Consider the following 27,258-nt stretch of genomic DNA (forward strand, 5'->3'; position numbering starts at 1 on the left):
GCTGTAAAGCTTGAGTCCTTGGTTTGACTCTGACTGCTGCTTAACAGTGGGCTAGAGAGGTTTTTTTAATCCTTTCCTGAACTCTAGCCACACTAGCCACATCTGTACTAACCTTTTAAAGCACAACAAAACCACGTTGTAAAAGCCACAGCTTCCCCCCAAAAATGCATGGAACTGTAGTTTTGTTAAGGGTGCTGAGAGTTGTCCATTTCCCCTCACAGAACTACATTCCCAACAGTGGAAAGAGGTGTTGATTATTATTAAACCACTCCTGGTAATTTTCATTGAGACAACAGCACATAGGATCAGGAGGTTTAACCCCATCATTGCTGCTGTACTTCTTTTGAAAATCCTTCCAGCAGCTGTTACTGGCCTCTGGAGGGAGTCACCCATTCATCCCAATGGGAGATTTTCTTTCAGGCATAATTGCAACCACAGGATGGTGGCGGCAGAATTTCGTCACATTCACAATTTAAACCTCCCCTTGCCACCCACTGCAGTCCTAATGAAATCCACCCCTTTGGCTACTATTGCTATTTTTAAAAACCCTGACATGATTACTGGAGACACATTTGGTCTGGTATCCTGTATACACTTGTCTATAGGAATATAAGAAGCTGTGTTATGCTGAGTCAGGCCATTGGCCCATCCAGTCTACTCTGAATGGCAGCAGTTCTGCGGGATTTCAGGCAGAGCAATTTCCCAGCCCTGGTCAGAGATGCTGGGGATTTCACCACAGACCTCCTGCCTGTGTCCACTGGGACACAGACCTTTCCCGCTGAACTCAGTAGAACTTATTTCTGAGTAGATGTGCGGAGGCCTGTGCTGTTAGCATCACATCTGGTTTCTCCACACATTCCTGTTCATGGGAGGGAACTGTGTGGTGATAACTAAACGGCGAGCTTTCATGTGCAAAAACTGGCTTTGCGGCTCTGTAGTTTTAAACATGTGCCTCGTGCGTTTAGATGAAATACAGTAATGTATAATAGCCGTAGATGCAGAGAAACGCTGGGATAAATCTTGTTCCTGTCAATATTACATACAACAGTTCAGCCTTCCCTGATTCTGCAAATCATTGTGGTGTCTGGATGATTTATGGTTTGACTTAGTGTGTTGTTGGCAATATTTTTTCATTATCCATTCCAGGGGGGGCCCAGTATAAAACTTAAATGCAGCTGCATTTCATTTATGGCCTAATAAATGAAGGGCTAGTTAGTGCAGAAAGAGAAATTGCAGACTCTTTATTTTAAACCTCAGCTATAACTGCCCACACCTTTGTATTTTCCTCTGGTTGCTCTATTAGCATTATTGAAATTTCAGGCCTGTTTCTGAATACCTTGCGTTTTGGAGCAATTATCCTTTCTTTTGTTGAGGCAAGTTATTTCTGGTTCCAGCAGTTTCACCCGATCGGGAATGAGAGATAAGACTGTGAACTGCTTTTCGCATTATGTGATAGAAAACCCAGCTTTGCTCCCAAACTTTACACGTAAGAGGAAACTGCGTCCAGTTCTGGGTCTCAGCTGTCTCTTACGTTTGTGTATCGCATTCTTAAGTTGTACATTTAAAAAGTGTTAAGAATGCATCTATAATGGGTGCCAGAGGTGAGCAGGGCCAGAGGCAAAAGTGAATGAAGTAACATGTGCAAATTTCACCTTTGTAGTGTGGACACAGGTTTGTACACACAGTTGCCACACACCACTGTCTAACCTCCATCCAGACAAGCAAGAAGCATTAAAATTCAAGGTCATGTTCCAGACAGGCCCAAACTGTGGCCTAGGGAATGTTCTGAGGCCCAGATAGAGATGCCTAGAAGACCTGAGGTTCCCTGTGCCAATCTATAACATTTCAAGCGTGGCGCAACCATGCAAGCCAGGTTACGTGTGACAGTTGCGTCTCCATGTCGTTGCCATTTTTGGAAGGGATGCGATAAAACTCTCAAAACCTGAAAGGTGAACCTCTCCACATGGACAGCTTGGTGTGCTTTATTTGTTTATATAGAGATTTTTATATGGTTTTCTGGCCTGTAAATCAACCCTTATGTTGTTTCCATGTCTCACCCCTGTCTCATTTGTTTCATAGATGTTCTCATTACTACTGTGGTGGCGAGCTTGTTATTTTTAGTTATAAAAGCTTGCATTCTTGGGCATAGAAAAAATTGGTGGTACAAGGTTCATTTCGAAACTGAGTACGACCAGACCGCAAATCAGTTGTATAGCAGGATATGCTAAAATGCTCAGAAAGGCCAGTAAGCATGCAGATTCACTTCCCTGTGATACATGAACACATTTGGCTGCGGTTCTGTGCACATCTATTAGGAGTAAGCCCCACTGAACACAGCGAGACAGACTTTTCACCTCATAGCACCCTCAACTGTTCTAAGTAGATCTCCTGTTTCTTGACGATCTCTGTCTATTCTCCCTCACAACACCTTATTCCAGGGATGCCCTCTTTGAATACATATGTAGCACCATCTCTAGGTCTCTCCAATTGCTTCCTCAAAACACAATTTCTGTGATTCCCTTACTTCATCGTTTACACCCAGTATGCAACAAAATCTCAGTTAGCTGCATTTGCTCACAAAGGTCTCTTGTTGCCCCTGCTTTTCCCGTTCCCACCACTCCACAGTAATATTTTAGACGGGAAATAGATGTGGGGGTGCGAAATGCTCTGTGTCTTTTTTGCTTAGGAAGTATATTGCCATATACACTGATGTTTCTTTTAATGGACAAATGATTCCAAAGGTAAGCTAAAGATTAAGGTTTGGACCAACTTCTGCTCATGAACGGGTCAACAAGTTTTCAAGCTCCACAAAAACCACAAAGTGCTACAAAGGATTTCTGCTTCTGCAAGCAAACTTCCCTTTTTCCTCCTCTCCCTGCTCACTTTCTGTGCCCTCCACAAATCTTCACAGGATGCCATCCTATATTTTATGGTCTGTTCCATGTGATTTAAACCCTCGGTTTCACTATACAGTATACTTCGTGGCAGGCATAGGCAAACTCCGGCTCTCCAGATGTTTGGGACTACAGTTCCCATCATCCTTGGCTACTGGTCCTGTTAGCTAGCTATGATGGGAATTGTAGTCCCAAACATTTGGAGGGCCGGAGTTTGCCTATGCCTGCTTTATGGTGTTCCCCTCCCCAACACCAAGTGTACATGCAGCAAACAGAGTGTGATACCATGTGTGATCAAGCTGTGAAAAGATGGAGGGAAAATGTAAACCCAAAAGGTGATCAGCTGTTCAAGAATGAGCTTTCAGTGATTCTTAATTAATCTGTTTTCTTAAAGATAGGCTTCCCTTACATGACAGCTAGTGGGATATGGGAATTAGGCAGTATAAAGATCATTTTTTGATTGGCAGCAGGGATGGGGAACCTGTGGCCCTTGAGAAATTGCTGGTCATTGACCATGGTGGCTGGGGCTGATGGGTGTTGGAGTCCAACAGCATATGGAGGGCCACATGTTCCCAATCCTCAATTTATAGGTAAATAGGTACCATTAAAATGCTGTAGCATGTGATGCAAAATGTCCTGCTTAAGTAAACGCTCTTCATTCTTGTTGTCTTCTATTATAAACCAGCTGAGGCCGTTGGGCTGCAACATTGTCAATGTTCCCAGTGACCAACATGGCATTATTCCAAAAGCCCTGAAAGAAGTTCTTTCCAGGTGGAGTCCAGAAGATGCCAAAAAAACTAACAGCAGCCTCCCCAAATTTCTCTACACAATTCCTAACGGTGGCAATCCTACTGGAGCCTCACTGACGACAGACCGCAAAAAAGATATCTATCAGGTATATTCATTAAATGCGCATTTAATGTCACTGCTCTGGCAAATAAAAAGTGGGGGAGGTGGTTTCACATCACACAAACCTGCTGGATATTATGTCTCAGGTACTAGCAAAATACTAATAAAGAACATAGTGGAGAACAGACCTCTATATTACAGGGACTCTTGGGAGAAGTCAGTGCATCTTGGTACATCCTCTTCACAGAGATACAGAAATCTGCTCATCTGTAGTGGTTGGTGGGATGGAGAGGGACACTTAACTGATCTCCCATCCCTGGCATTGGGGGGCAGCAGAGAGATCAGTGCAGTGAATATGCACTGGTAGGAATGCCATATGAATTGGTTCCACCAATTGGTTCCACCAGGGCATTTGCACCAAGCCAATCTTCCTGCTGTCTAACCCCCTTCCTCTCAGTAAGCCACAACAGCAGCTGTGATGTGATGTCAGGAAAGCACTGCTGACCACCACTGCCGCTGCCGCTGCCGCTGCTGCTGCTAAGATGCATCTATGTGGAAATCAGACCCCAAATGAACCCTCCGAGACTTAATGTGATTTCTGAGAGTAATAAAAGTGGCAGTGCTGCCTGTAGATGTGCTGTTTGGTCGTGATTGTAAACACATCAGTTTCTTAATTCTAGGAGAGTTCAACAAGGTACGTAATTTGTTTAAAGCCTAGAACGGTTTGGGACTAGGTCATTTGAAGCCCAGCCACCGCCATCATATCCATAAGAACTTGCCTGGACCTGAAGATCAAACTGAGAACCGTTGTTCTCTGGCCTGCCATGTTAACCACCCTGGGAGTGAAGGGGCAGGGCCCTTTCAGCAGTGGCGCCACACTTGTGGATTTCCATCTCCCAAGAGCTGTGCTTGGTTCCCTCTCTTGTTGCCTTTATTTTTCCAATAGTTGTATTGATCTTATTGCTGACCCCTCCCCCATATATGCTTTTAATCCGTTGTGTGTGTGTGTGTGGTTTACTGTTGTTTTTGGTTTTAACATGTTTATTGTAAATTGCCTTGTGACGGATCATCCTCAAAGATGGGACAGAAATATATGAAATGCATGTACTGTGGTGCCAATGCGGTTGGGATGTAAAAAGGGTTTTCTTTCCCTCTTCTAAGTTCCATGTTTATCTACTCAAGCAAATACAATTTTTAGAAGAAATCTGTTGCATGTGGCTAATGACTTGCCCAATTAACAGATATACTTTTAAATCTGTGATTAAAGCATTAAACACACTCATTTAGAGTCTGGCATACTGCACTCTGATCCTCCTGACTTCCAGCCACTCGAGCCTGAAACCGTATATGGATTGCTGCTACCCAGACCAATTTTCTTAATTAGCTTCCATGGAAAGTGCTAACCTACATCCATATGCTTTTACATGCCCTCTCTCCATTGGAATTAATTAGAATCCCAGCATTTTCAAGAGATGCGGGTGCATGTGAGAATGCACACAGATCTTAGGATCAGGGCAAAAATCTCCACTGCTTATTCATAATTCCATTTGAAACTAAGTTTGGATTCACCTGACACACCTGAAGACTACTTTGTGTGATGGTGTAATGGCTTAAAGGGGAACCATTTGGGGAACAGAATGTTTCTGATTTGATTAAATATTTTATTGCACGTATGTGTCAGTGGGTTGTTGTTTCTCCCCCCTTTCAGCTTGCAAGACAATATGATTTCCTTATAATAGAAGATGATCCGTATTACTTCCTTCAGTTTGATAAGGTGAGTTTTCAATTCTGCTGTGCGCTAGCATAGATTTTGCTATCTCTTCTAACTTGCATCCTGCTGATACCACCTTACTGATTGTATTTTGAAATGATATTTCCCTATTCTTTCCCCACTGAGCGGAAAGTTATGTTCTCATCATGGCATTTGCAAAAGTGCAAAAATAAAAGGATGTCATGTGCCTCATTTTTGGCAGTAGGGATGGACAGATCAGTCCATGTCTGGTTCATATCAGCTTAATGTACATTTATTCATGAGCCTGTTCCATTCTGTTTACACATCAATATACATTTTTTGAAATGCACAAATTCACATTATTGAGCTTTTTTATTTTGTATACAAAATACACATATTTTCACCTGTGGATGACAGAGGTCTTGAAGTGGGCAGTACAGCTATTCCTGCAGCTCACAGACAGAAACACTCAGAACTTGTGACAGAATACTTTGCTCCTTCCTTCCTGTTGAGGCTCAGACCATTTCCTGTCTAAGCTTAGAGCACATCCTGTTTGGGATCTCTCTCTACCTCTTCTTCCTCAGTTCCTCTTCCTCTTCTCCTTATCCTCACTTTTTTGCCTCTGGTCCCCTTCCTTTCTCTCTTCATCATTTGTGTCTTTTGCCTTATCATTTGTGTCATTTGTGTCTTTTGCCTTTTCCTTACCTATCTATCCTATTAGATAGATAGATGATAGATAGATGATAGATAGATGATGATAGATAGATAGATGATAGATAGATAGATAGATGACAGATAGATATACAGACAGACAGGCACGCGCGCACGTACACACATCTTTAAAAAAACATTTTTTTACCTCATCCCTCTGTTGCCTTTATCCTCCACCCAGCTGACAGAAAGGGCTTCAGTCTTCCAACTAGCTCTCCTGCATGGGTAAAACCTGTCCATCCTCGTGTTCCAAAGTGGTTTCTAGCAACAAAAAGCCCATGGCTTGGTGGTATTTGCAGTCAGTGCCCAGTCATTTGGGATTTTCTCACCATTGGCACAACCCTTATTTTTGGCTCCTGACAACTGGAAAGAAGAAATCTCCAACCATATACTGAATTCAATGGCTCTGGCAAGTGGTGAAAATCAAAATGGCCATAGTAGCAGCTGGGAAATGCCGTCATCTCAAACGTTGCCATTTCTCATGCAGACAAACAAGATGCTTTCTGGCAATGAAGGCATGAGAAAGAATGTGGGACTCTGACATCAGGGCCATGTCTGTGTTGCTGCATAAATAGGTTAAAAACTATGTACGTTTTAAGAGTTGGAGCCAACTAAGTTCTTCTTGGAGTAGAGTCATTGAAATGAATAAACTTAAGCTAGTAATGATCTATTCATTTCACTGGGCCTACTTTTAGTAGAACTAACCTTCCACAATGTATTATACACCCCTCTTATACTTCTGCTTATAAAGCACTGGAATTCTTGTGTTAACTTTTACTAACTAACCTTTGTGTTCTTTCCACAAGCCTTGGGCACCAACATTTCTTTCCATGGATATTGATGGTCGAGTTATCAGGACGGACTCTTTCTCTAAGATCCTCTCATCTGGGTAATACCGGTTTTTCCTTTCTTGACCATATGCCCCAAAATGGAAATGCAATGATGTGGGTTCTGAGCTTGGGTTTTCCAGCCACACACTGCAGAAAGAACCTTAAACTATTGGTATAACCATAGGGGACACGGGTGGCACTGTGGGTTAAACCACAGAGCCTAGGACTTGCTGATCAGAAGGTCGGCGGTTCAAATCCCTGCTACGGGGTGAGCTCCCGTTGCTCAGTCCCTGCTCCTGCCAACCTAGCAGTTCGAAAGCACGTCAATGTGTAAGTGGATAAATAGGTACCGCTCCAGCAGGAAGGTAAACAGCGTTTCCGTGCGCTGCTCTGGTTCACCAGAAGTGGCTTAGTCATGCTGGCCACATAACCCGGAAGCTGTACGCCGGCTCCCTCGGCCAGTAAAGCGAGATGAGCGCCGCAACCCCAGAGTCGGCCACGACTGGACCTAATGGTCAGGGGTCCTTTTACCTTTACCTTTATAACCATAAAAGAAAGACTGCTTCTCGCCTTCCCCATTAATTTTATTTCACTTACTTCCCCCCCCCCCATCTGCCACTCTGTCCTCCCTCTTGTCAGTTACTGAGAACTAAATTCTGCTCTTTTCTAGAGAGTGCAAGTACAGCAAATGCTAAGCATTCACCTGAGCTGTCAAAAGTTCCTTAGCTATAGGTACTTGAACTCCTAGGTTCTTCTCCAGTTTCTGTAGTATTCTTTCTACTTCCTCTCTCATAATTCTCTTCTATGAATTGAAAGTCACGATAAATGTCAGGAGCAAAGGAAGGTATTCCAGCACAAATGCATTGAGTTGTAATTACATATTTAAATGATGAAAATTTACAATTTGAATTAATTGTTGTTTTTTTACATAGACTAAGGATAGGGTTTCTAACTGGTCCTAAGCCTCTCATCGACAGAGTTATTCTGCATATTCAGGTTTCCACAATGCATACCAGTACTTTCACGCAGGTAAGAGCCAACAAGGTTTCTAAAAGTATATGCAACAACTGTGGAAAGCTTCATTGTAACAGCATGAGGGTTGGGGCAGCTCCTGGGGTGTAGATTTGTGGGGTGCATTGGGAGAGAGGGGGGACTATTCCATTGTGCAATTGTGCAAGCAGAAATCCTTACGCTGGCAGAACATTCACATTGCACAAATTGGATACCAACCAATGAGAAAACCATTATGTAAAATTGTCCACCTTTTTTGTAATTTCAGCATAATTTTCACAAAGTTTGCACATGCGTGTGTGTAGATAAATAAGTGTAATTGTCACGTATTAGCACTACTTTTAATTTATTATTAAAAGTAATTATGAATTAAGAGGGTTGAGTTTAATTTAAAAAGACCTTTTAAGCGTTTGGAATCTGTGGTGTTAATTAACAACACAGAATGTTATGGGAACTAGAGCTTTTTGCAACTAGCCCCTTGTCAATTCAATTTCTATTCCTTTGAGTTAGCAACATAATTGAGAATGGTGGAAAGGGAAATGGCAACACACAAGGGAGCGGTACATGCAGTCTCTGCTTCTGGGCAAATGAACACCGCTTAAAACTTACACAGCAACACTGGGCCTAATTACTTTGACAGGGTTATTCTGTAGTTGTGGAACACCTTAAGAACTGGGCATACAGATTTATAGAGATCAAAAACCTTGGGGAGAGATAAGAATAGCTGTATCAGGCTTACAGGCTCACCATGCTGGCTTTAATCTCTGCAATATAATGTTGTTCGGAGTTATGTAGTTTTATTGGTGTGAGCCTCCCTGAGCTCCACTTGGGAAAGAAGGGTGAGCCATAAATGTGAAGCAATAAATAACTAAATAATAAATTAAAGGGGTTAAAGGGAATTTTGGATGTAATCTTACGTAACTTCCCTGACAGTAAGGCTCACTGGACTTACTTCTGAGTAAACACGGCATGCAGGTTTTCCAATACCTAGGCATTCTAGCTTGTTTATTAGTCTCTGCTTGATAAGATATTTACTCTAAGCTTTACTTCCATAGCTTATGATAGCCCAGCTTCTTCAACAATGGGGACAAAAAGGTTTCTTGGACCACGTAGATGGGTAATGCGTGTATATTTTACATTACTATGTTGTTGTCATTTTGTTTTCACGTTGGGCTATTTTCCAGTAGCCCAAGGCTCCATGCTTAAGACTTTCAGGGAAACATGATTAGAATCAGGCTTCTACTTCTGACAGTATCAGACATAACTGCTGCATTTTTTATACCAAGCAGGGCTGTACATCATGACCTTTGGAACGAGGGCAAGAAATAAGCCACTCCACGAGTAGCTAATTATAAACTTAAGGAACCGTGGGACTGCCAAGAAGGCTAGGGTTGTTAAGACAGCTAGTGTCATCCAGTTTGCCTCACAAAGCAATTTGTGTGCAGTGTCTAGCGCAGGCAAATAATTACTTCATTGGTCCTACTTTTTGTATTTTGTGCATCGAAGAGCATATACTCCAGTAGCTGTGTTGCGAGACCAGCTTCATTTGGCTCTTCTTTTCTATCTATCCATGAATTTCCATTAGAGCTGGCCAGGTCAAGAGCTTTGTAACTCCAGGAACTGACGGTGTCCTCCAAATTCTGCATTCTTTTTTCCCCTTCCTTTTATGTCATGTCTTTCTAAATTGTAAGTTTATTTGCGGGCAAGGTTGCCTTTTTTGTTACTATTTTTATTAATCTTACATAGGTTGCCATGGGAGCCTTTTTTTGCTGAAGAGGGAGATAAAAATATTTAAATAACATAAAAGTGCCATGGAAACATAAAACATGTACAGTGGTACCTCGGGTTACATACGCTTCAGGTTACATACGCTTCAGGTTACACACTCCAATAAGCCAGAAATAGTGCTTCAGGTTAAGAACTTTGCTTCAGGATGAGAACAGAAATCGGGCTCCGGCAGCACGGCGGCAGCAGGAGGCCCCATTAGCTAAAGTGCTGCTTCAGGTTAAGAACAGTTTCAGGTTAAGTACGGACCTCCAGAACGAATTAAGTACTTAACCCGAGGTACCACTGTATTATTTTACAACTGGCCAATTAATAGTACCATTGGAAGAGCCTCACCTTGCCCCACTACAGACACACACACACACACACACACACACACACACACACACACACTTGTTAATAGCATACTATAGTGAGAAGCATATGTAGAGACCTACCGGGGGGAGCGGAGTGTGAGCACAGTATTACATGGCGCCAGTATTTGCATACTTAATGCTATGAACATTAAACATTCATAACGGTGATGCGTACCTATGCGCTGTTTACATCTATTGAAATCTATGGCACCAAAGAGGATATGCATACACAAAGACCAGCCATGTAGTTTTAACATATGTGCCCCATGAGGTCTCTCTACATGCCACTCACCACTGGATTTAGGGATTTTTCTCTAAATCACCACTATCTCCCACCTGCCTGCCCCTAAAAAGCACTGACAAGAAATTTCATTTTGTGTGATAAGCCACTGCACGCAGATGAATGGCGAGGGACTAAAACCAGCTTCCACATTGCAGTCGCCATTTTGTGTACACTCCAGCCCTTGGTTTGTAACAGATTTCTGTTTCATTTATAAACTCGTACTCTTCGTTTTTGCCATCAGAGTTTTAATGATGCGAGAGTTCTCTTGTTGAAATGGCTTTTCCCCAATGATGTTTGTATTCCAGTGTGGTGGACTTTTACAAGAAGCAGCGGGATGTGATGCTTGTGGCAGCAGATAAGTGGCTAAAAGGTTTGAAGACAAGAGTAATATTTGAACTGTAAATCAATTGTTTTGTTCCTGTATGTGCCATTCAGTGCCAGATTTAGGTTTGATGAGGCCCTAAGCTACTGAAGGTAATGGGGCCCTTTATATGTCCAGCTGTCCTTTGTCAACAACAAATTATCGCTGTTTTTTTTTTGTGTTGAATATATGCTACATGGTAATTTATGGACCTAATAGGTATCTAAAGCCATTTGCACATAACAAAATATGTATTTTATCAAAGTAATTGATACAGAAATGAGCAAACCAGTAATATTTTAGGGAGCAGGCTAGCAAGCGGGGCCCATTACTTACATCATAGGTGCCTAGACAACACAAAACACCGTTGCTGTATGTAGGTTTTATTTTATTTGTTTTTTATTTTATATTTTAGAAATGTGCATCCAGTTTTTTTCCCTTTAAATTTTTGGGGGGGCCCTAAGCTATAGCTTGTTTAGCTTATACGTAAATCTGATGCCATTGCGAGCCAATGTGGTGTAGTGGTTAAGAGCAGTAGACTCGTAATCTGGTGAACCGGGTTCGCGTCTCCGCTCCTTCACATGCAGCTGCTGGGTGACCTTGGGCTAGTCACACTTCTTTGAAGTCTCTCAGCCTCACTCACCTCACAGAGTGTTGGTTGTGAGGGAGGAAGGGAAAGGAGAATGTTAGCCGCTTTGAGACTCCTGAAGGGGAGTGATAAAGTGGGATATCAAATCAAATTGGTAGGGGAACCTCAGGCTTGGAGGCTGGATATGTTCCAGGCCACACTCCTCCGCAGCCCTTTCTGCACCTTCATCAGGTGTTTATACCTGGTTGGAATGTGTCCTTCAACTCTGATAATGCCTCTTTCATTCCCTGGAGGTGGGATAGGAAAAAGTGTGTCAGTGTATGTAGAAACTAGCCTCCTGTACAACGGTAAAAATTTATATCCATTGCCCTGCCCACTTTTGCCTCATGTCCCATCCTTAGTGTCATGTGGCCCTTAGCAGATTGCCCAGAAGGGAATGTGCCCTCAGGCAGAAAAAAGTCCCTCACCCTTCCTATATGTGATAGAGGTGTACTGCAAGAAGGAAGGTAACATAGGGAGGAAGTCCATAATTTCCCTCATTTGTTCAGAGAAGTATATGAGAAGATGTGCACAGCAGATGGCTTAAGAGCAGCTCATAAGTCTTACAGTAAATCATCACAGAATGTAAAAGAAACCCAAACTAGTTAAAGAAGAAAAGTTACGTTATTGCATGAAAGTTATGTTCTTACATGTTTCCTTTCCCTGACTGTTTCTCTCTCTCTCTCTCTCTCTCTCTCTCTCTCTCTCTCTCTCTCTTAAGGCCTAGCAGACTGGCATTCACCTGCAGCCGGAATGTTTCTATGGATGAAAATCAAGGGAGTTTCTGATACACAAGAGTTGATAATGAAGAAAGCTTTGGAGAAACAAGTATGAAAATCTATACTATCCTAGGCCTAAAATGATGTTGGGAGAGAGGGAGGTAATCATAGTTTTAACAGTGTCTAATATTGGAAGAGGCAGAATAAGCTTACGAACTGAACGTGAAAGATTTGTCTTTAGGTGCTGCTGGTTCCTGGAAGAGCGTTTAACATTAACAGCTCCGATCCCAGCTCTTACGTCAGAGCTTCCTTCTCGCTTTCTTCTCCAAGCCAGATTGATCAGGTGAGTGCAGTCTTGCTGTGCCTGCCAGCTTGTCAACTCTTTGGTCAGATTTGCTATCATTTAGCCTCCTATCATCGTTGTCACTACGGCCAGACTCACAGGTGCAAGTCTGGGGCCCTGCATCACCCAGAGAGCCCTGTGAAGTCCGCACACTCCCCTGAGGTCTGTGGAAACTTGGCCCTTCAGAGAGAGGAGCATTTGGGAACAGTGGCCAAGGGTTTGACCTTCAAAGGAAGGAGCTCAAACATTCCTGTTTGGTGTAGGAATGTTGCAAAATCAGCTAATTTAGAAATAAAGCAGTAAGGTCCCTATGCAATTAAACTCATGCACAGAAGGTCTGTATACACCTCCTATATCTAGCTCCACACCATGAGAGATAGACATGGGGCCTGGAGGGAGGAGGTATGGAAAGTGCACATCTTCCTATTCCTTGGAATGCCCATGTAATGCTGCCTTCACATGTGCTCATGAGCCAAAATAAGCAGAAGAGAAAGAATAAATAGGGCTTTGTTGAGACTTGTGTGGCAGACCCTGAACCCACACTTGAATGGCTCCAATCCTAACCAATAATCATTCTTATTTATTATTGCAGGGTTTTCAGAGGTTGGCTGAGCTCATCAAAGAAGCCTTATGATTTTACCAAATGAAAAATCCTTGATAAGCTAAAGAATCTACGGTCGAAACTCCAGCCTTTTCGAACACACTGGGGTTTCCCAACTGTCCACAGCAGGGAGAGCTGTTGTGGGGGACCTTCAGATGTTGTTCGATTATAACTCCCATCAGCTCCAGTCACCATAGCTCATTGGATGATGGGAGTTGTAGTGCAACATCTGGCGGGCATCCCATTGGCTACCTGTGGTCTGCAGAGTATGCTGTGATGTAAAATGCACGCCTTCCCCCCTCATGGTGGTGCTGCTGTTTTCAGGCTGTCCATAGCAGATAATAAGGTGGGCCTGCAGTATTCACCTGAGCTTCATCCAATGGAGTCGCTGCAGCATGCAGAGAGCGGGAAGGATACAGTGGCAAGGTTGGTGCAGTGTAAATTTTCCAGTGGAGCCAATTCACCATGCCAACCTGGCCACTGCCACACAAACCTCCCTCTCTTCATCCCAGTGTGCTGCAGTGACTCAGTCAGACAGAGGACAGGGGAGCAGTGCACCTAAAGTACCCCATCTGCTGCTAGAGGCTGTATATTGACATCTTGGAATATTGGTTAGAAGAGTTTGGATTTGATATCCCGCTTTATCACTACCAAGAGGAGTTTCAAAGTGGCTAACATTCTCCTTTCCCTTCCTCCCCCACAACAAACACTCTGTGAGGTGAGTGGGGCTGAGAGACTTCAGAGAAGTGTGACTAGCCCAAGGTCACCCAGCAGCTGCATGTGGAGGAGCAGGGAAGCGAACCTGGTTCACCAGATTACGAGTCTATCGCTCTTAACCACTACACCACACTGGCTCTGGTTATTCAGGAAGATCTAAATTAAGCTATGGCTGAAGTGTTGCCCTCAATGAGTCTTGCTAATTTTTGCTAGATTGAAATAGTTTATAAAACAACGCCCCCTTTTGTGTATCAACATGTTTTCCCCAGATTTTAATGAGAAATTATCTTTAAACCATAATAGCCCCCAAACTATGTAGAGGCATGTAGAGGTGCCCTGCATCTTCTCCATCTCTCATCCACTGAACAAAAGAGTCCGAAAGTAATAAGGAAAGAAGTAGCAAGAACTGCTAAGAAGCGTGGCTGCAGCCACCATTTCATGGCATCCTCCCAGAATTTACATTCAACTGATCAAATGCCCATTTCCAAATAAATAGCTGCACTCTCCATGCAAAATGGCAAACCCGATATCTGTCTAAGGAAAGCAAGCAGATTGAACTCTTTCCACTTGGCAGTGAATCCCTGAAATCCAAATGGGAATGGCAAAAGTAAATTGGGCCAAGGACTTTCTTATGAGTAAACATGTAAAGGATTACACTATAAATTATATCAGTGGTTCTCACTGGTGTGGCAGGAGAGGATGGCAAGTGTTGCGGGAAGATTCAAGGATGATCAAAGAAACATTTAAACATTTAAGTGTGGTATAGTATACTATCAAAATAATTTGTTTAAATAATTTGTTTATTTATATTCGCAGATTATGGATAGATATTTTTTTCAAAATCAAGCAGTGCTAGAAGTTGTTACTTTCTGTTTTCCAATGTATTTCTTATCAATAAAAAATTCAGTGTGTCATGAGCAATTTTTGATTCTGACCCAGACAAAAAAGGTTGAGATCCACTGAACTACAAAAATGAAGATGAAAGCTACTTCTGCTGACCACATGATACAGATTATAGTAATGATAGCCATCATATTTGTCCCTGTTTCTGTTCAGTTTTTTTACGTAATATATAACCACCGTGCTAAAAGTATTTCTCAATGTTACTAGTTTTTTGATGATAATATATATGATGGCCACACTGCTAAAATGATTTCTCGTTGTCAGTTGCCAAGAAGAAATGGTCCTTACTACTCTACACAGATTGACATTGTTAATTTTCTGATGTTCCAGAAGCGCCTGTGAGGTTTTCTCATGGTTGTTGTTTTTAATAAAAAGTTTAATATTAACTCTGAAAATGGAAAAGTGCCTTCTCTTGGTAGAATATCTAAGGCCTTTATGAAGCATTTATGATCACATGATTAAGTGGATTGATTATATCTGTTATCTGGGAGTTTGCATTCCTGAAATCTGCAATTGGAAAGTAAACGTTCAACTTCTTAGACTGAAGGTGGAACAGGCAACCAGTGGGGTCCTAAAGTTCTTTCCTAATATCAAAGTCCTCAAACAATCTCTGACTGTTCTAACTGTTTTTAATACTGTATTTTTCATTGCTATAACCAGCCCTGAGACCTTATGGTGAAGGGTGAGTGAGAAATATAAGAACAATAATTAACTGATCATGGCTTAAAGTGCAACCTTGGGGCCCCTCTGATCTCAACTGATCTGCAAAATTCTCAGAAAAGAATCCTTAGAGCAATTATGGGTGCCCCTAAAAATATTCATTGGATTCTTCTCCTATAGACTTGGGAATCCATTTATTCTTGCATTTTCAATTATTCTTTCAAAGACTCAGTTTTGTTGCTAAGAGCAGAATCTTCTCAGTCTACTGAAGAATTCTCTTGGCTGAATACATCCGGGAAGCATGTGCTGATTCATAAATGTTATTTTCTAGGCAGGGGCAGACAGAGGACATAGTCAGCTAACGGTGGTTAAACAAATATATTTTTAAAGTGAATAAAATAGGTCTTGGCACAGACTGAACTGTCTGTGTTATCAAACGTCAAATCAACCCCACTGGTATTACTGACCATAAAAAGTATTTTACTGACATTATAAATTCCCTTTATGGAAGGCTCTGATCCTTCTCAGGTTCCAAAAGAAGCTTTCTGCAATTTGAAATAGTCATTATGGGGACATTCCTTTTAAGTAGTGAGAAGGAGGGAGCAGACAATTTAGCTAAAATCGCACAAGGTGATAACCTGCAACATTTACTTGCTGACATTGTTTTGGGGTGGAATCAGCAAATATTTCTACTAGAAACATTATATGTATTGAACTGAAAATGTGCCTTTGCAGCAAAGTTTGCTCATCATTATTTTTCCTGAGCTTGTAGTGGATAGTTTTATTGACAGATGATAGCATAGATTACATGCTATGTTTTTATCAAATTATTGGGGTTTGGTTATTATTATTTGTAGCTAGCCCTTAGCTAATAACAATACTTTGAGGGTATTGTGCTATGTAATTTTGTGTTTTTATATTGTAAGCTGCCCTGTGATCTTCAAATGAAGGGTGGTGTAGAAATTTTTAATAATAATAATATAAATAAATTAATAAATTATTATGTTATCAAAATGCACCCTGCATATAGCAACATTGTACTTAAGACTAAAGAACTGAATCTGTTTTAAACTGATCTCATTTTATAATCTCCCTTTCATGGGCTGAATCGTTAAAACAGTTTTATCCCATAAAAAGAGAATAAAGCTTCGAAGTGATAAACATTGTCTGTGTATTTGTATGACAGTTTTGGTTTGCAAAATGCCAGCTTGATAGGAAGATAACATGGTGAGAAATTCACCCAGCACAAGTGATTCTGCTGGTGGATGGTGGCTCAAGAGCTTCCCATTTCAAATGGTGGCCGGTGAAAGCTCTCTCAAAAGGCCAGGGGGGAGAACAGCAACTCATAAAGCATGAAGGGATACTCTGAGACATTGTTACCTCTCCTCCTGCATGCCGTCTCCACTTGTGCCAGAGGGTTGGATCTCGCCCAGTGTTCTTTGGCATGATCTGCAAACTTTACTATTAATGCTAAAAGTGAAACCACACATTCTAAATGTGATCTGCACTGAAGAAAATGCCTTGGGACATATCACATGTGCAGTCAAACATTTTCGCCATGATTTATAACATATGTCAAATTATAGTTCCGTAAAGCATATTCAGATGTTTGTCTGAACATGAGAACGCTGAAAGTGTAGGTGAGGGCTGAGTGTGGGGGGGGTTCCCTCCATCGCTGGTCATCCCCGTGTTGCTTGGGAAAGGCCTGAAGAGGTTTTCTATGAAATAGACTTCTCTGTGTGATCGGAGACCCTGCTTTTATCATTGTCACAATTGCTGTAGAAACTGCAGAAGGCGGGGAACTGAAGGGACATCCTCATGAGCACACTGAGGGGAAGTGCAGAGCATGTAAAGCTCTGCCAAAGCACAGGCTTTGGTGTCTGCATATGCAGACAGATGTCCAAGCACCTATAGCTGTGCCTTAAATGGAGGTGAGATTTGCACACATTGCCATTGTGGCAGAACCTGATTCTGGATTAAGACCCTAGTTAGGCAGCCGGGGCTATAATGCTTTATGCCACAACATTCCCACTCTGGTCCTGCTGTGGATCAGCCTGTTCCCAATGTTCCCAAAATGCATTGGAGAGGGGAAATGTAAATATTCACCATCTAGATTTCCTAGGTGTTTGACCAGTTTCCATGGTTCTCTGCAGTCGTGCCTTTTGAATCAGTGTTTTTAAGTTGCTCCTGTTCTTTTCACCTCTGGACTTGCATACGAGGCTTAAAGGGCTCTTGTATCATTCAGGTTTGTAATGCCAATATAAAACACCACATTGACCAGAATACTGATTCGCACTACGAATGCCCCTTCTCGGCTTTGTTTCCTGCATGAGCAGCGCTCAAATGTTAACATAAATAATGCAACAGAAGCTCAAAGGCAACTTTGTGAAAAGGCTCTGAGCCGTGTCCTTTGAGGGCGATCTGTTTCCTTTTTCCTTAAGAAATACCACGTAGAAACGAAGGTTTTGACTGAAAGTGTTGACAGAAAAGTTGTGTTTAGTGTTCATGCAGGCATTGTTTGTTTATTTATTTGCAGATTGACTCTTTGGACATTTGACACAACCAAGTACAGCTGTGACATGTCGGCTGTGACATGATATGACAGCATTAGTGCAAGGCTCCAGCACACTGCAGGAAAGTAATTTTGACAAGTGCTGTCCCAAAAAAAAATCTCCTGCATTTTTTAACCGTTCTCCATCAATGAATAAAGAAATTGTGTTAGAAATAGCAAAGGGAAAGATAAAAGTTTGGGTGAGACTCTCATGGGTGTTGGGCTTACCTTACTTTGAGGTGGTAAAGATTGTGGTCTTTCATTCATTGTACAAATCACCTCACCAGCAGTCTACACCCTGCAGCCTTTCCAAGTAGGCCATGCTTTGGTCAAAGCACAAGGGAAGATATCATGAGGCAATTCCTCTCATGGGGCTTTTAAGGATCAGAAAATGCAGGTAACAAGACAAGCTGCAAAGTGGTAGACTAATGTTTAACGGAAATTAAACCACACAGCACCTTCAGCTACCTCACAATGATAAGGTAAGCTCAAAACCCCACACTCACCAAAATTCCCCGAGAACAGGCCAGCAAAATGGAAGCCCTTTTTGCAAGGGAGAACAACTTTTGTGAAAATGGAGGACAGATTTTAGCGCAGCACAATTTCCCATTGCTTGTAAGGTTTTATTTTGAGTTCAAATAAAAGGCACTATATTACACTCTAGTTGCGTTGTTTTCAGTATTGGTGTTGAGAAATGAGAGAAAGCATGTGCTTTGTACTCCTATTATTGAGAAACTAAATAATCCCACAGTTGGGAGTGAACTGCTCTGCTATGTTTATCACAAAAGATTGATCCACATTGCTATAATTAGCAATTAAAAGTTTTTGGCTTCCACAGAAAGTGTCTCCAAAAGCAAGTGGTGGTTGTCATCATTTTCAGTTGCCTACATCATTGGCTTGTGCTAAATAAAGTCTGGGTTTTGATTGCACCTTACCGGATAGTATTATGTTTTGGCTGCTTTGAGTACGGTTGTTTCTGGAAGGACTTTTATGCTGTTGTTAAGAAGGTATTTCAGCAAACTGAATTCTCCAGTACTTAGAAACACAAAACAATGTAAAGGAAAAGCTCTGATCCAAACTTGTGCCATGGTTACTATAGGAACACTGGGAAAAGTGGGTCAGAACTCAAAACATCATCATTATTATGCCATCAATGTACATGGTACTTTACAGAGGAGGAGGAAGAGGAGGAGGAGGAGGAGGAGGAGGAACAACAACAGCAGGAGCAACCAAACTCTGTATGCTGAGAAGCTTGCCATCTACGCTTCAACAAACTGCAATAAAGGGTGCAAAGATGGTGGAGAAGCTGGATGGGAGAGGACAACATGAGATGATGAGATGTCATTGTCCTGGTGCAAATCTCTTGAGCCTTTAACTATTCATGGGGGACAGGTAAGATTTCTCAACAATAGGGCCATATTCCCATCTGAGCAACCTAAGATTCCCATCTCAGTGGTAGGTGGGGATCAGATGTAAATTTATTTATTTACCCACCCATCTGGCTGGGTTTCACCAGCTAGTCTGGGCGGCTCACAACAGAATTGATGATGATGATGATGATGATGCAATAAAACATCAGACATTAAAAACTTCCCTAAACAGAGAAAATATTACATCGGAACTTTGGGACAGAGATACCCACAGAGTCACAGAATGATATCAAAAGATGTGGTTTGGAGAACCTTCTGTTCGTAAAAGCTCTGTTATCCAGTCTTATGCAGAACACCTGAGTCACTCCAGAATTGTATGCAGATGTTCTTTGTGAAAGTGAGCAACACGTGTCTGAATTTTTATCACCTCATTAGCTGTTACATTATATGTATATATATTTTAAAGGTACTGCTTTGGACAGAGAATATCAGAGTTGAAAAGTACTAAAATCTGCTTCATCTCCTCTCCTTGGTTTCGTGTTCATTGTTTCCACAGCAGTTTCCTCATAAACTCCACAGGATTCCTTGCACACATTTCCTGCTCCACCTGCCTTAACCATATCCATTAGGCGTTAGCTGTGTAACTTGTCTGTCATTTCTGTCCTGTACCATTTGATCTACCCTTTTGAACTTCCACGAATCTTCCTATTGCCGCATTTTGGAGATAAAGCAAGTGGCAGACCGATGAGGTGGAAAGTAGCTTGGTGATCAAGTGAGCTGGTAAGCAAATGAGTGAAGAGCAGAGTCACAAGGAGGGAAGGATGCAGAGAGGTCAGCTAGAATAGTCCAATTACAGCTTGCTCTGTACCTGAAATAAATTGCTTAGACTAAGGAAGCAAGCCAGAACTGGAGGTATTATGATGCCAAATAGAATCTCATTGGCCATTTGTGTCAGCTGATCCTTAATGAGCTAATAGGGCTGCGGGTGGCGCTGTGGTCTAAACCACTGAGCCTCTTGGGCTTGCCAACCAGAAGGCTGACAGTTCAAATCCACATGATGGGGTGAGCTCCCATTGCTCTGCCCCAGCTCCTGCCAACATAGCAGTTCAAAAGCACGCCCAAAAGTGCAAGTAGATAAATAGGTACCATTCCTGCGGGAGGGTAAACGGCGTTTCCGTGCGCTCTGACTTCCGCCATGGTGTTCCGTTGCGCCAGAAGCAGTTTAGTCATGCTGGCCACATGATCCAGAAAGCTCTCTGTGGACAAACACCAGCTCCCTCAGCCTGAAAGCGAGATGAGCTTCACAACCCCATAGTTGCCCTTGACTGGACTTAACCATCCAAGGGTCCTTTACCTTTTTTGCCTTTAATGAGCTAGTAGCTACTGTGCCTCCTTTTGACCATCAGCCGTGGTGGCCTCTAACCACATTAAGAAACCAACAGCACCCTATTCTGGCAACCTGCACCAAGTGTTGCAGTTGGGTCTAGGCTGCTAGTGTCCTGACAGCTTACACCCCACAACATACAGTACCAAAAGCTTACCCTTCCATAATTTGGAATGAAATCCTACAGAAGTTGATTTCAAAATAAGTTCCATTGAGTTCCATGGTGTTTACTCGCACATCACCGAGTATAGAATTGTAGCCTGAATACAGTATATGAAATTCAAATGGGATGTGTGTTTTAACAAATTAAAAATAAGCATTGACAATCAGGTAGCCTCCATTATCCAAACATCTTCAGATTTTAATAGGCACATTCACTCACTTGATACAGCATTATCCATCACTGTTTTATGTATTGATGTTTATGCTATATTATCTGTTTAGACCTTCCACAAATTTGTTAACCATGTCAAAACTCTGATAGATAAATATTACCTGGGTATTTCTTTTGTATCCAGGATCCAATTAAAAATGATTTATATTAGCTGTCCACAGGAAAACAACTGTCCCAAGGAAGATATATTTCCGTGACATGTTTACTATAGCTTTAATTTTTTTTTACTAGGATTTGTTGCAACATAAAACATTGTTTTCACACTATGTGAAAGGAAATCAGTAATGTTTTGTTGCTGGGAAAAAACTAGGACTTTAATGGATTGCTTTTAACTTTTAACACTTCGTATAACCGCAATTCTCTCAATGTTGCAGGTCCTATAATCAGGATTGATGGTGGACCATATCTTCGTCCCAGATAAGGTCAGCTAAAGTTTCGAAACATTTTATAATACAGCATTTAGTACTAAACAAGATATGGTGGGGGAGGGGGGCGATGAGCAAGGTCTTCACTGCACAACATCCAACACTCCCCATCTTCAAAATGTTCTGTAGCGATTCATGTGTTTTTATCCCCATTTATCAAAATAGGAGACTCCAAAAAGAAAACAGCAGAAAAGAAACATGTCCACTGTAAAAAAATACTGTAAATGCATCAAGTTTATAATAAATGATATAAAGTAAGCATGTGTGCCAGCATCCCAATACTGCAACATTCATTTACGGTATCTGAGTGATTAGATAACGGAAACTGGAACACAAGATCTAAGCAGCACGAAAGGTTGAGTACAGACTAGGCAGGTAAACCTGTACTGGTTTAGACCCTGGACTTATTGTCTGATAGGATATTCCACCCACCCTCGCACTTCGGTGATATGTATTAATTCAACATGTAGCACGCTTGACCTTTCTCCTTGTCATTCCTCAAAAGCTCATTTCTTTAAATGTCGAACATTTTAAAGCGCACCACCCCTTGTATACCTTCGTCTTTCTGGTTTGCAAGCTGGCTGGCTGGCAGGGCTTCTTTCTCTTTCCTTTCCTTTTTTAAAAACTGATGTGAGTCACTTTGGAAAGCAACAATTGTCTGAAAAGGGGGATAAATTATATGGTAACAATGCACAAAGTGGGGTGTGTAGTGAAACCCAAAGGTGAACCTACCACTTTAATCCCCATCTCTGCTGGATTGGTGCTAGCAGAATGGGAGTGAGGGAAGAGGAGGGTTGCCACATTGGAGACAATAGGTAAGGGGAGGGAAAGATTTAGGCAGCCTAAGAAGTGTCTAAATTTTCTCCAAGTTTGGCAGGCAGCATTCGGATACAGTTGCTGCCTGGAATGACCCATGGGGAGGGGGGTAGATTCAGTTTTCATTTAAAGGGAAACCTACCTGTTTTAGACTTTCCAAAACGATACACAAACCAAAACACAGCCATCCTTCGAAATTTGCACTTCTCCGAATTTTTCAGTTTGATTTCCCCAGCCGTGTAATGTGTACAGAACTGTGCATAGTAGTGTAAAGTGCATTTTTAAACATGCATATATTTTTGAAAATAACATACAAAAAATGCATTTTATTAGGGGAACTTAATTTGCCAAAAATGTGTATACTAGGGGAAACCAAAGAAGTGCATTATTAGGACAATTTTTCACTAAAATGCTTGTGATTTTTTATGGGAACTTCTCGTATTTAGAATATTTGCAAAGTGATGTGGAAATGTGGGAATTTAACTTAAATGGGATGAAACCAAAATTGACCGTTTCGCCCACCGCTACCCAGAATTTTGCCCTACTGATGTTAGAGTTCCAACCTAAGTTGGAAGCCAAGGCATTGGAGAGGGAGGTTCTGATAGTGGATCTCTGGCATTGGAGGAAGGTCCTGACCTATTCAGTGGCCCCTGGGACACCTTTAAAAAGCAAATAAATGATTGCTAAGTAGTATTGAATCAAAGGTTGGTCATGACTGGGCATACAGCCATGTTTCTTGCTTGATAGACAGAGTAATTGTTTAAGAACTCAGCAGATTAATTAGTTATAGAACATGCAGTTCAATACAGCATAGGCTATGGTTTCTCTTGCCAGAGTCGCAAAGAACTAAGTTGTTGTTTTAAGAACGGGGGGAGGGGGTGGTACTGGATTCTTTCTCCGAAAAGCTACTAATTCATCAAGAACTATCATTAAAAGCTTACTGATTTCTTGGTTGTCCTTATTTAAGATGCAGAGCAATACATTGAAGGCTTAAAAAGGGAGAGAGATCTGCATTCTTACTGCCACCCAGCATATTTCATTACCTTTAAGGAGAGTACCTCGCCGAGGATCATAACAGTATGTTTAAGCTAACATTCCATAGCTTTGGCCATCCAAGATGCCAAGTTTCTCTCTTTTTTTAAAGTAAAATGCAGCGGGAAACACTTTTCAAGGGTTGAATGAGGAGAGCACCTTTGTACGCAGGAATAGGTAAAGGTAAAGGGACCCCTGACCATTAGGTCCAGTCGTGGCCGACTCGGGGGCGTTCATCTCGCTTTATTGGCAGAGGGAGCCGGCATACAGCTTCTTGGTCATGTGGCCAGCATGACTAAGCCGCTTCTGGCAAACCAGAGCAGCGCATGGAAACGCTGTTTACCTTCCTGCCAGAGCGATACCTATTTATCTACTTGCACTTTGAGGTGCTTTCGAACTGCTAGGTTGGCAGGAGCAGGGACCGAGCAACAGGAGCTCATCCCGTCGTGGGGATTCGAACCGCCGACCTTCTGATCGGCAAGTCCTAGGCTCTGTGGTTTAACCCACAGCGCCACCCGCGTCCCTCATATGCAGGAATACACATGGTCATTTACCTGTCTTTCAGAAGGGTATTATGAAGGCCTAATTTATAAAGTCCCAAACAACTAGGGGCTTATTCAAAGAAGCAGCTCCTTCCACATAGTTCTGTCTGTCTATTAAGATCTGAAGTTGAGGTCTGCCTGGCTGTTTTGCATCAAAAGAACTATCTCTTATGCAGCAGTCAGAGAGAGGGCGCTCTCTCTGCAATGGCACCCTAATTGGTGTCAATATAGGCATTGGGTCAGTTTTATCTGTGGTGATTGTGTGAACTATTGGGTAGACAAGCTTGAAGGGGCTGCTGTTTCACACTGGGAGCCAACTAGCTCTTGAGAGGAGATAAGGAGAAAGGCTGAGCTATTCCTGATGTAAGTCCAGAGTCTAAATTTTCATAACTGATTACTTGGGCAAAGTTTGCTAGAGATTTATGGTTTTGCAGGAAGCTATGAGAAATACACAATTATATTATATTCACCTTAGGAGAAGAACAGCTTTCGGCATTGCTACTATTCTTCCTTTGTGCCTGACGGTTGAAGAAAAAAAGTTGTTGTTTTTTGTTATTGTTGGAGCATTTGGTCTTCCTGCCCTTCTTTCCTACATCAAGCTGCAGACTGTAAGTTTCATACTTTTATTAATTTTCTTGTGTTAAAGCTTTATTCAGAAGCTAACAATATTGATTTCATTTACATCAGGGCTAAGCCAAATGGATGTCCCTTTAGTCCCCATGAAAATAGGTTGGGGACACACTAAACAGGAGTGGGGGGAAGACATAATCCCCCCTAGCCAGTTCACATTTTGTCAGGGGGAGAGGGAATCGCCCGTCTCTTTTGCGGTGAACAAACATTTTGCAACTTCAGTGGTGGCAAACTGCCACTTGAAAAACAGCAGTCCACACTCTGAATGATTTTCATCCGCAAATGATTTGCCTGCTTAGAGAGGCAATGAATTCCTGGCTGGTTACGATGACCCACATTGCTAGTCTAGAAAATATTACACTCACCTTAGCTCAACTATGTTTCCACTCAGTAGAATTATCATACTCATTTTGTTTTTTTTTATAATATATTTATTAAGGTTTTAGGAATTTATATAAAATAGAAAAAACAGAACAAAAAACAAGAACAATAAAAATACATACAAACCAAACAGAACACATACAACAACAAGTATAATTTCAATCCCTTATATTCATAAAACTTACTTTCCCGACCTCCTCATACCTCCCCTTTCTGTATTCCATTCTCTAATTAAGTCAATTCAGCAAATCCTTCCCCTAATTTCTGTATAATTTTTAACCTTTCTTTTCTTAATCAGATAATCATTACAGCTTTTAACCACTTAATTTCTGAATCAACATCGTTCTAGCCTTCAATAATTTTACAATGTTTCCTAAGATAGTCCTTAAATTTCTTCCAATCTTCTTCCGCCGTCTCTTTTCCCTGGTCTCGAATTCTGCCGGTCATTTCTGCCAGTCCCATATAGTCTATCACTTTCATCTGCCATTCTTCCACGGCGGGTAGATCTTGTGTCTTCCAATACTTTGCGATGAGTATTCTTGCTGCTGTTGTAGCATACATAAAAAATGTTCTGTCCTTCTTTGGCACCAATTGGCCGACCATACCCAGGAGAAAGGCCTCTGGTTTCTTCAGGAAGGTATATTTAAATACCTTTTTCATTTCATTATAAATCATTTCCCAGAAAGCCTTGATCCTTGGGCATGTCCACTAAAAGTGAAAGAATGTACCTTCAGTCTCTTTACATTTCCAACACTTATTATCAGGCAAGTGGTAAATTTTTGCGAGCTTGACTGGAGTCATGTACCACCTATAAATCATTTTCATAATATTTTCTTTTAAGGCATTACATGCCGTAAATTTTATACCGGTGGTCCACAACCGTTCCCAGTCCTCAAACATAATGTTATGACCAATATCTTGTGCCCACTTGATCATAGCTGATTTAACTATTTCATCCTGTGTATTCCATTCCAACAGCAAGTTATACATTTTTGACAAGTTCTTAGTTTTGGATTCTAGTAATTCTGTCTCCAGTTTTGATTTTTCCACCTGGAAGCCAATTTTCCTGTCTGACTTAAAAACCTCCATTATTTGATAGTAATGGAGCCAATCTCGCACTTTATCTTTCAATTTCTCATAACTCTGCAATTTCATTATATCCCCTTCTTGTTCCAAAATTTCCCAATATTTCGGCCATTTAGACTCCATATTAAGTTTTTTCACGGCCTTTGCCTCCGTTGGGGACAACCACCTGGGAGTTTTGTTCTCCAGCAGGTCTTTATACATAATCCAGACATTATACAGTGCTTTCCTGATATCATGCTCATTTTGTAGTCCCTGGTTGAGTAGGACCACTCCTGGAACTATACATCAGAGGGGCAGAGTGGAGCTGAAGCAATCGCAACTTGGGGAAACAGTGGCCAAGAACAGGTGTGAATATAACACTAACACACACGCATACAAGAGAGAGGGAGAGGGAGAGATGTGATGTTTGGAAACCCTTTTTTGCTTCTCAAAAGCACAATATTTTTCCTTGATATGTTCATGCATGAAGAATTAGCACAGTCCTACTTTATAGAAGTTTGTTATCCCTGATAAATACATTTTTTGAAGAAGAAAAATTGCTGGTGATTTTAACTCTGTTTGGAACTTGTTGTTCTGCTTGTTGTTAATGTGCTTTATTTTTTTACTGTATTTAATGACATTGCATTTTTAAATTGTTTTAGGCTGCCCTGTGTTCCTCAGCTTCAGAGAAAGCCCCTTAGTTAATATTGGATTTGAAAAGATATTTGATTGCTCTTATTTGTGCCAAGTTATAAAGTAGAACACGTGAGCAGTTGAACATAAAGTACTGAAGCATTCTCTGTGCTAAGAGAAAGAGATCAGAACATACAAGTGTAATCATTATCTGTGTCTAATTTCTACTGCAGCTTTCTAAGGAAATCTAAGGAACCTTTTCACTGCTTGTCACATCAAAATGGATTATTCCAAATTCCTGTCCGATATAAGTGCAGCAAGGAAACCAAACGTTGCAAGACTTTCAAGTGAGTAGTTGCATTTTCCAGTCATCACCTGATTTGCTTCACAATTTTCATTTTCTCCTGGCTTTATATCTATAGAATATGCTTATGCTCAGAAAAGTCTTGTTGAGAGAGAGTGCAAGTTCCCATTCGGAAGAGTAATGCTATTGGGTATTGTTGTTTTACCTTTTTGTAAACCGCTTTGAGGGGTTTTTACAATCAAGCGGTGTATAAATTTTATGAAATAAATGAATAATAAATTGGGTGGGACCGCACCTCAGTAGTACAGCAGATAGTTTGCACAGAGTCTCATGTTCAATCCCTGATAG

At 41.5% G+C, this 27,258-nt stretch overlaps 1 protein-coding gene across 1 annotated transcript in view; it reads left to right on the plus strand.

Moving 5' to 3' along the window:
• The window catches only part of AADAT (aminoadipate aminotransferase), a 78,127-nt gene that overhangs the window by 10,179 nt on the left and 40,690 nt on the right, over window positions 1–27,258 (plus strand). The window contains exons 7-17 of the mRNA XM_083572161.1: window positions 3,580–3,789; window positions 5,452–5,517; window positions 6,993–7,075; window positions 7,949–8,045; window positions 9,083–9,144; window positions 10,757–10,821; window positions 12,162–12,268; window positions 12,401–12,502; window positions 13,095–13,127; window positions 21,133–21,187; window positions 26,849–26,953. Coding sequence (XP_083428287.1) covers window positions 3,580–3,789; window positions 5,452–5,517; window positions 6,993–7,075; window positions 7,949–8,045; window positions 9,083–9,144; window positions 10,757–10,821; window positions 12,162–12,268; window positions 12,401–12,502; window positions 13,095–13,127; window positions 21,133–21,187; window positions 26,849–26,953 — 985 coding nt within the window. The remainder of the gene's footprint in view (window positions 1–3,579; window positions 3,790–5,451; window positions 5,518–6,992; window positions 7,076–7,948; window positions 8,046–9,082; window positions 9,145–10,756; window positions 10,822–12,161; window positions 12,269–12,400; window positions 12,503–13,094; window positions 13,128–21,132; window positions 21,188–26,848; window positions 26,954–27,258) is intronic.

Source organism: Podarcis filfolensis (assembly GCF_964270895.1).
Source record: "Podarcis filfolensis genome assembly, chromosome: 9".
Taxonomy (NCBI): domain Eukaryota; kingdom Metazoa; phylum Chordata; class Lepidosauria; order Squamata; family Lacertidae; genus Podarcis; species Podarcis filfolensis.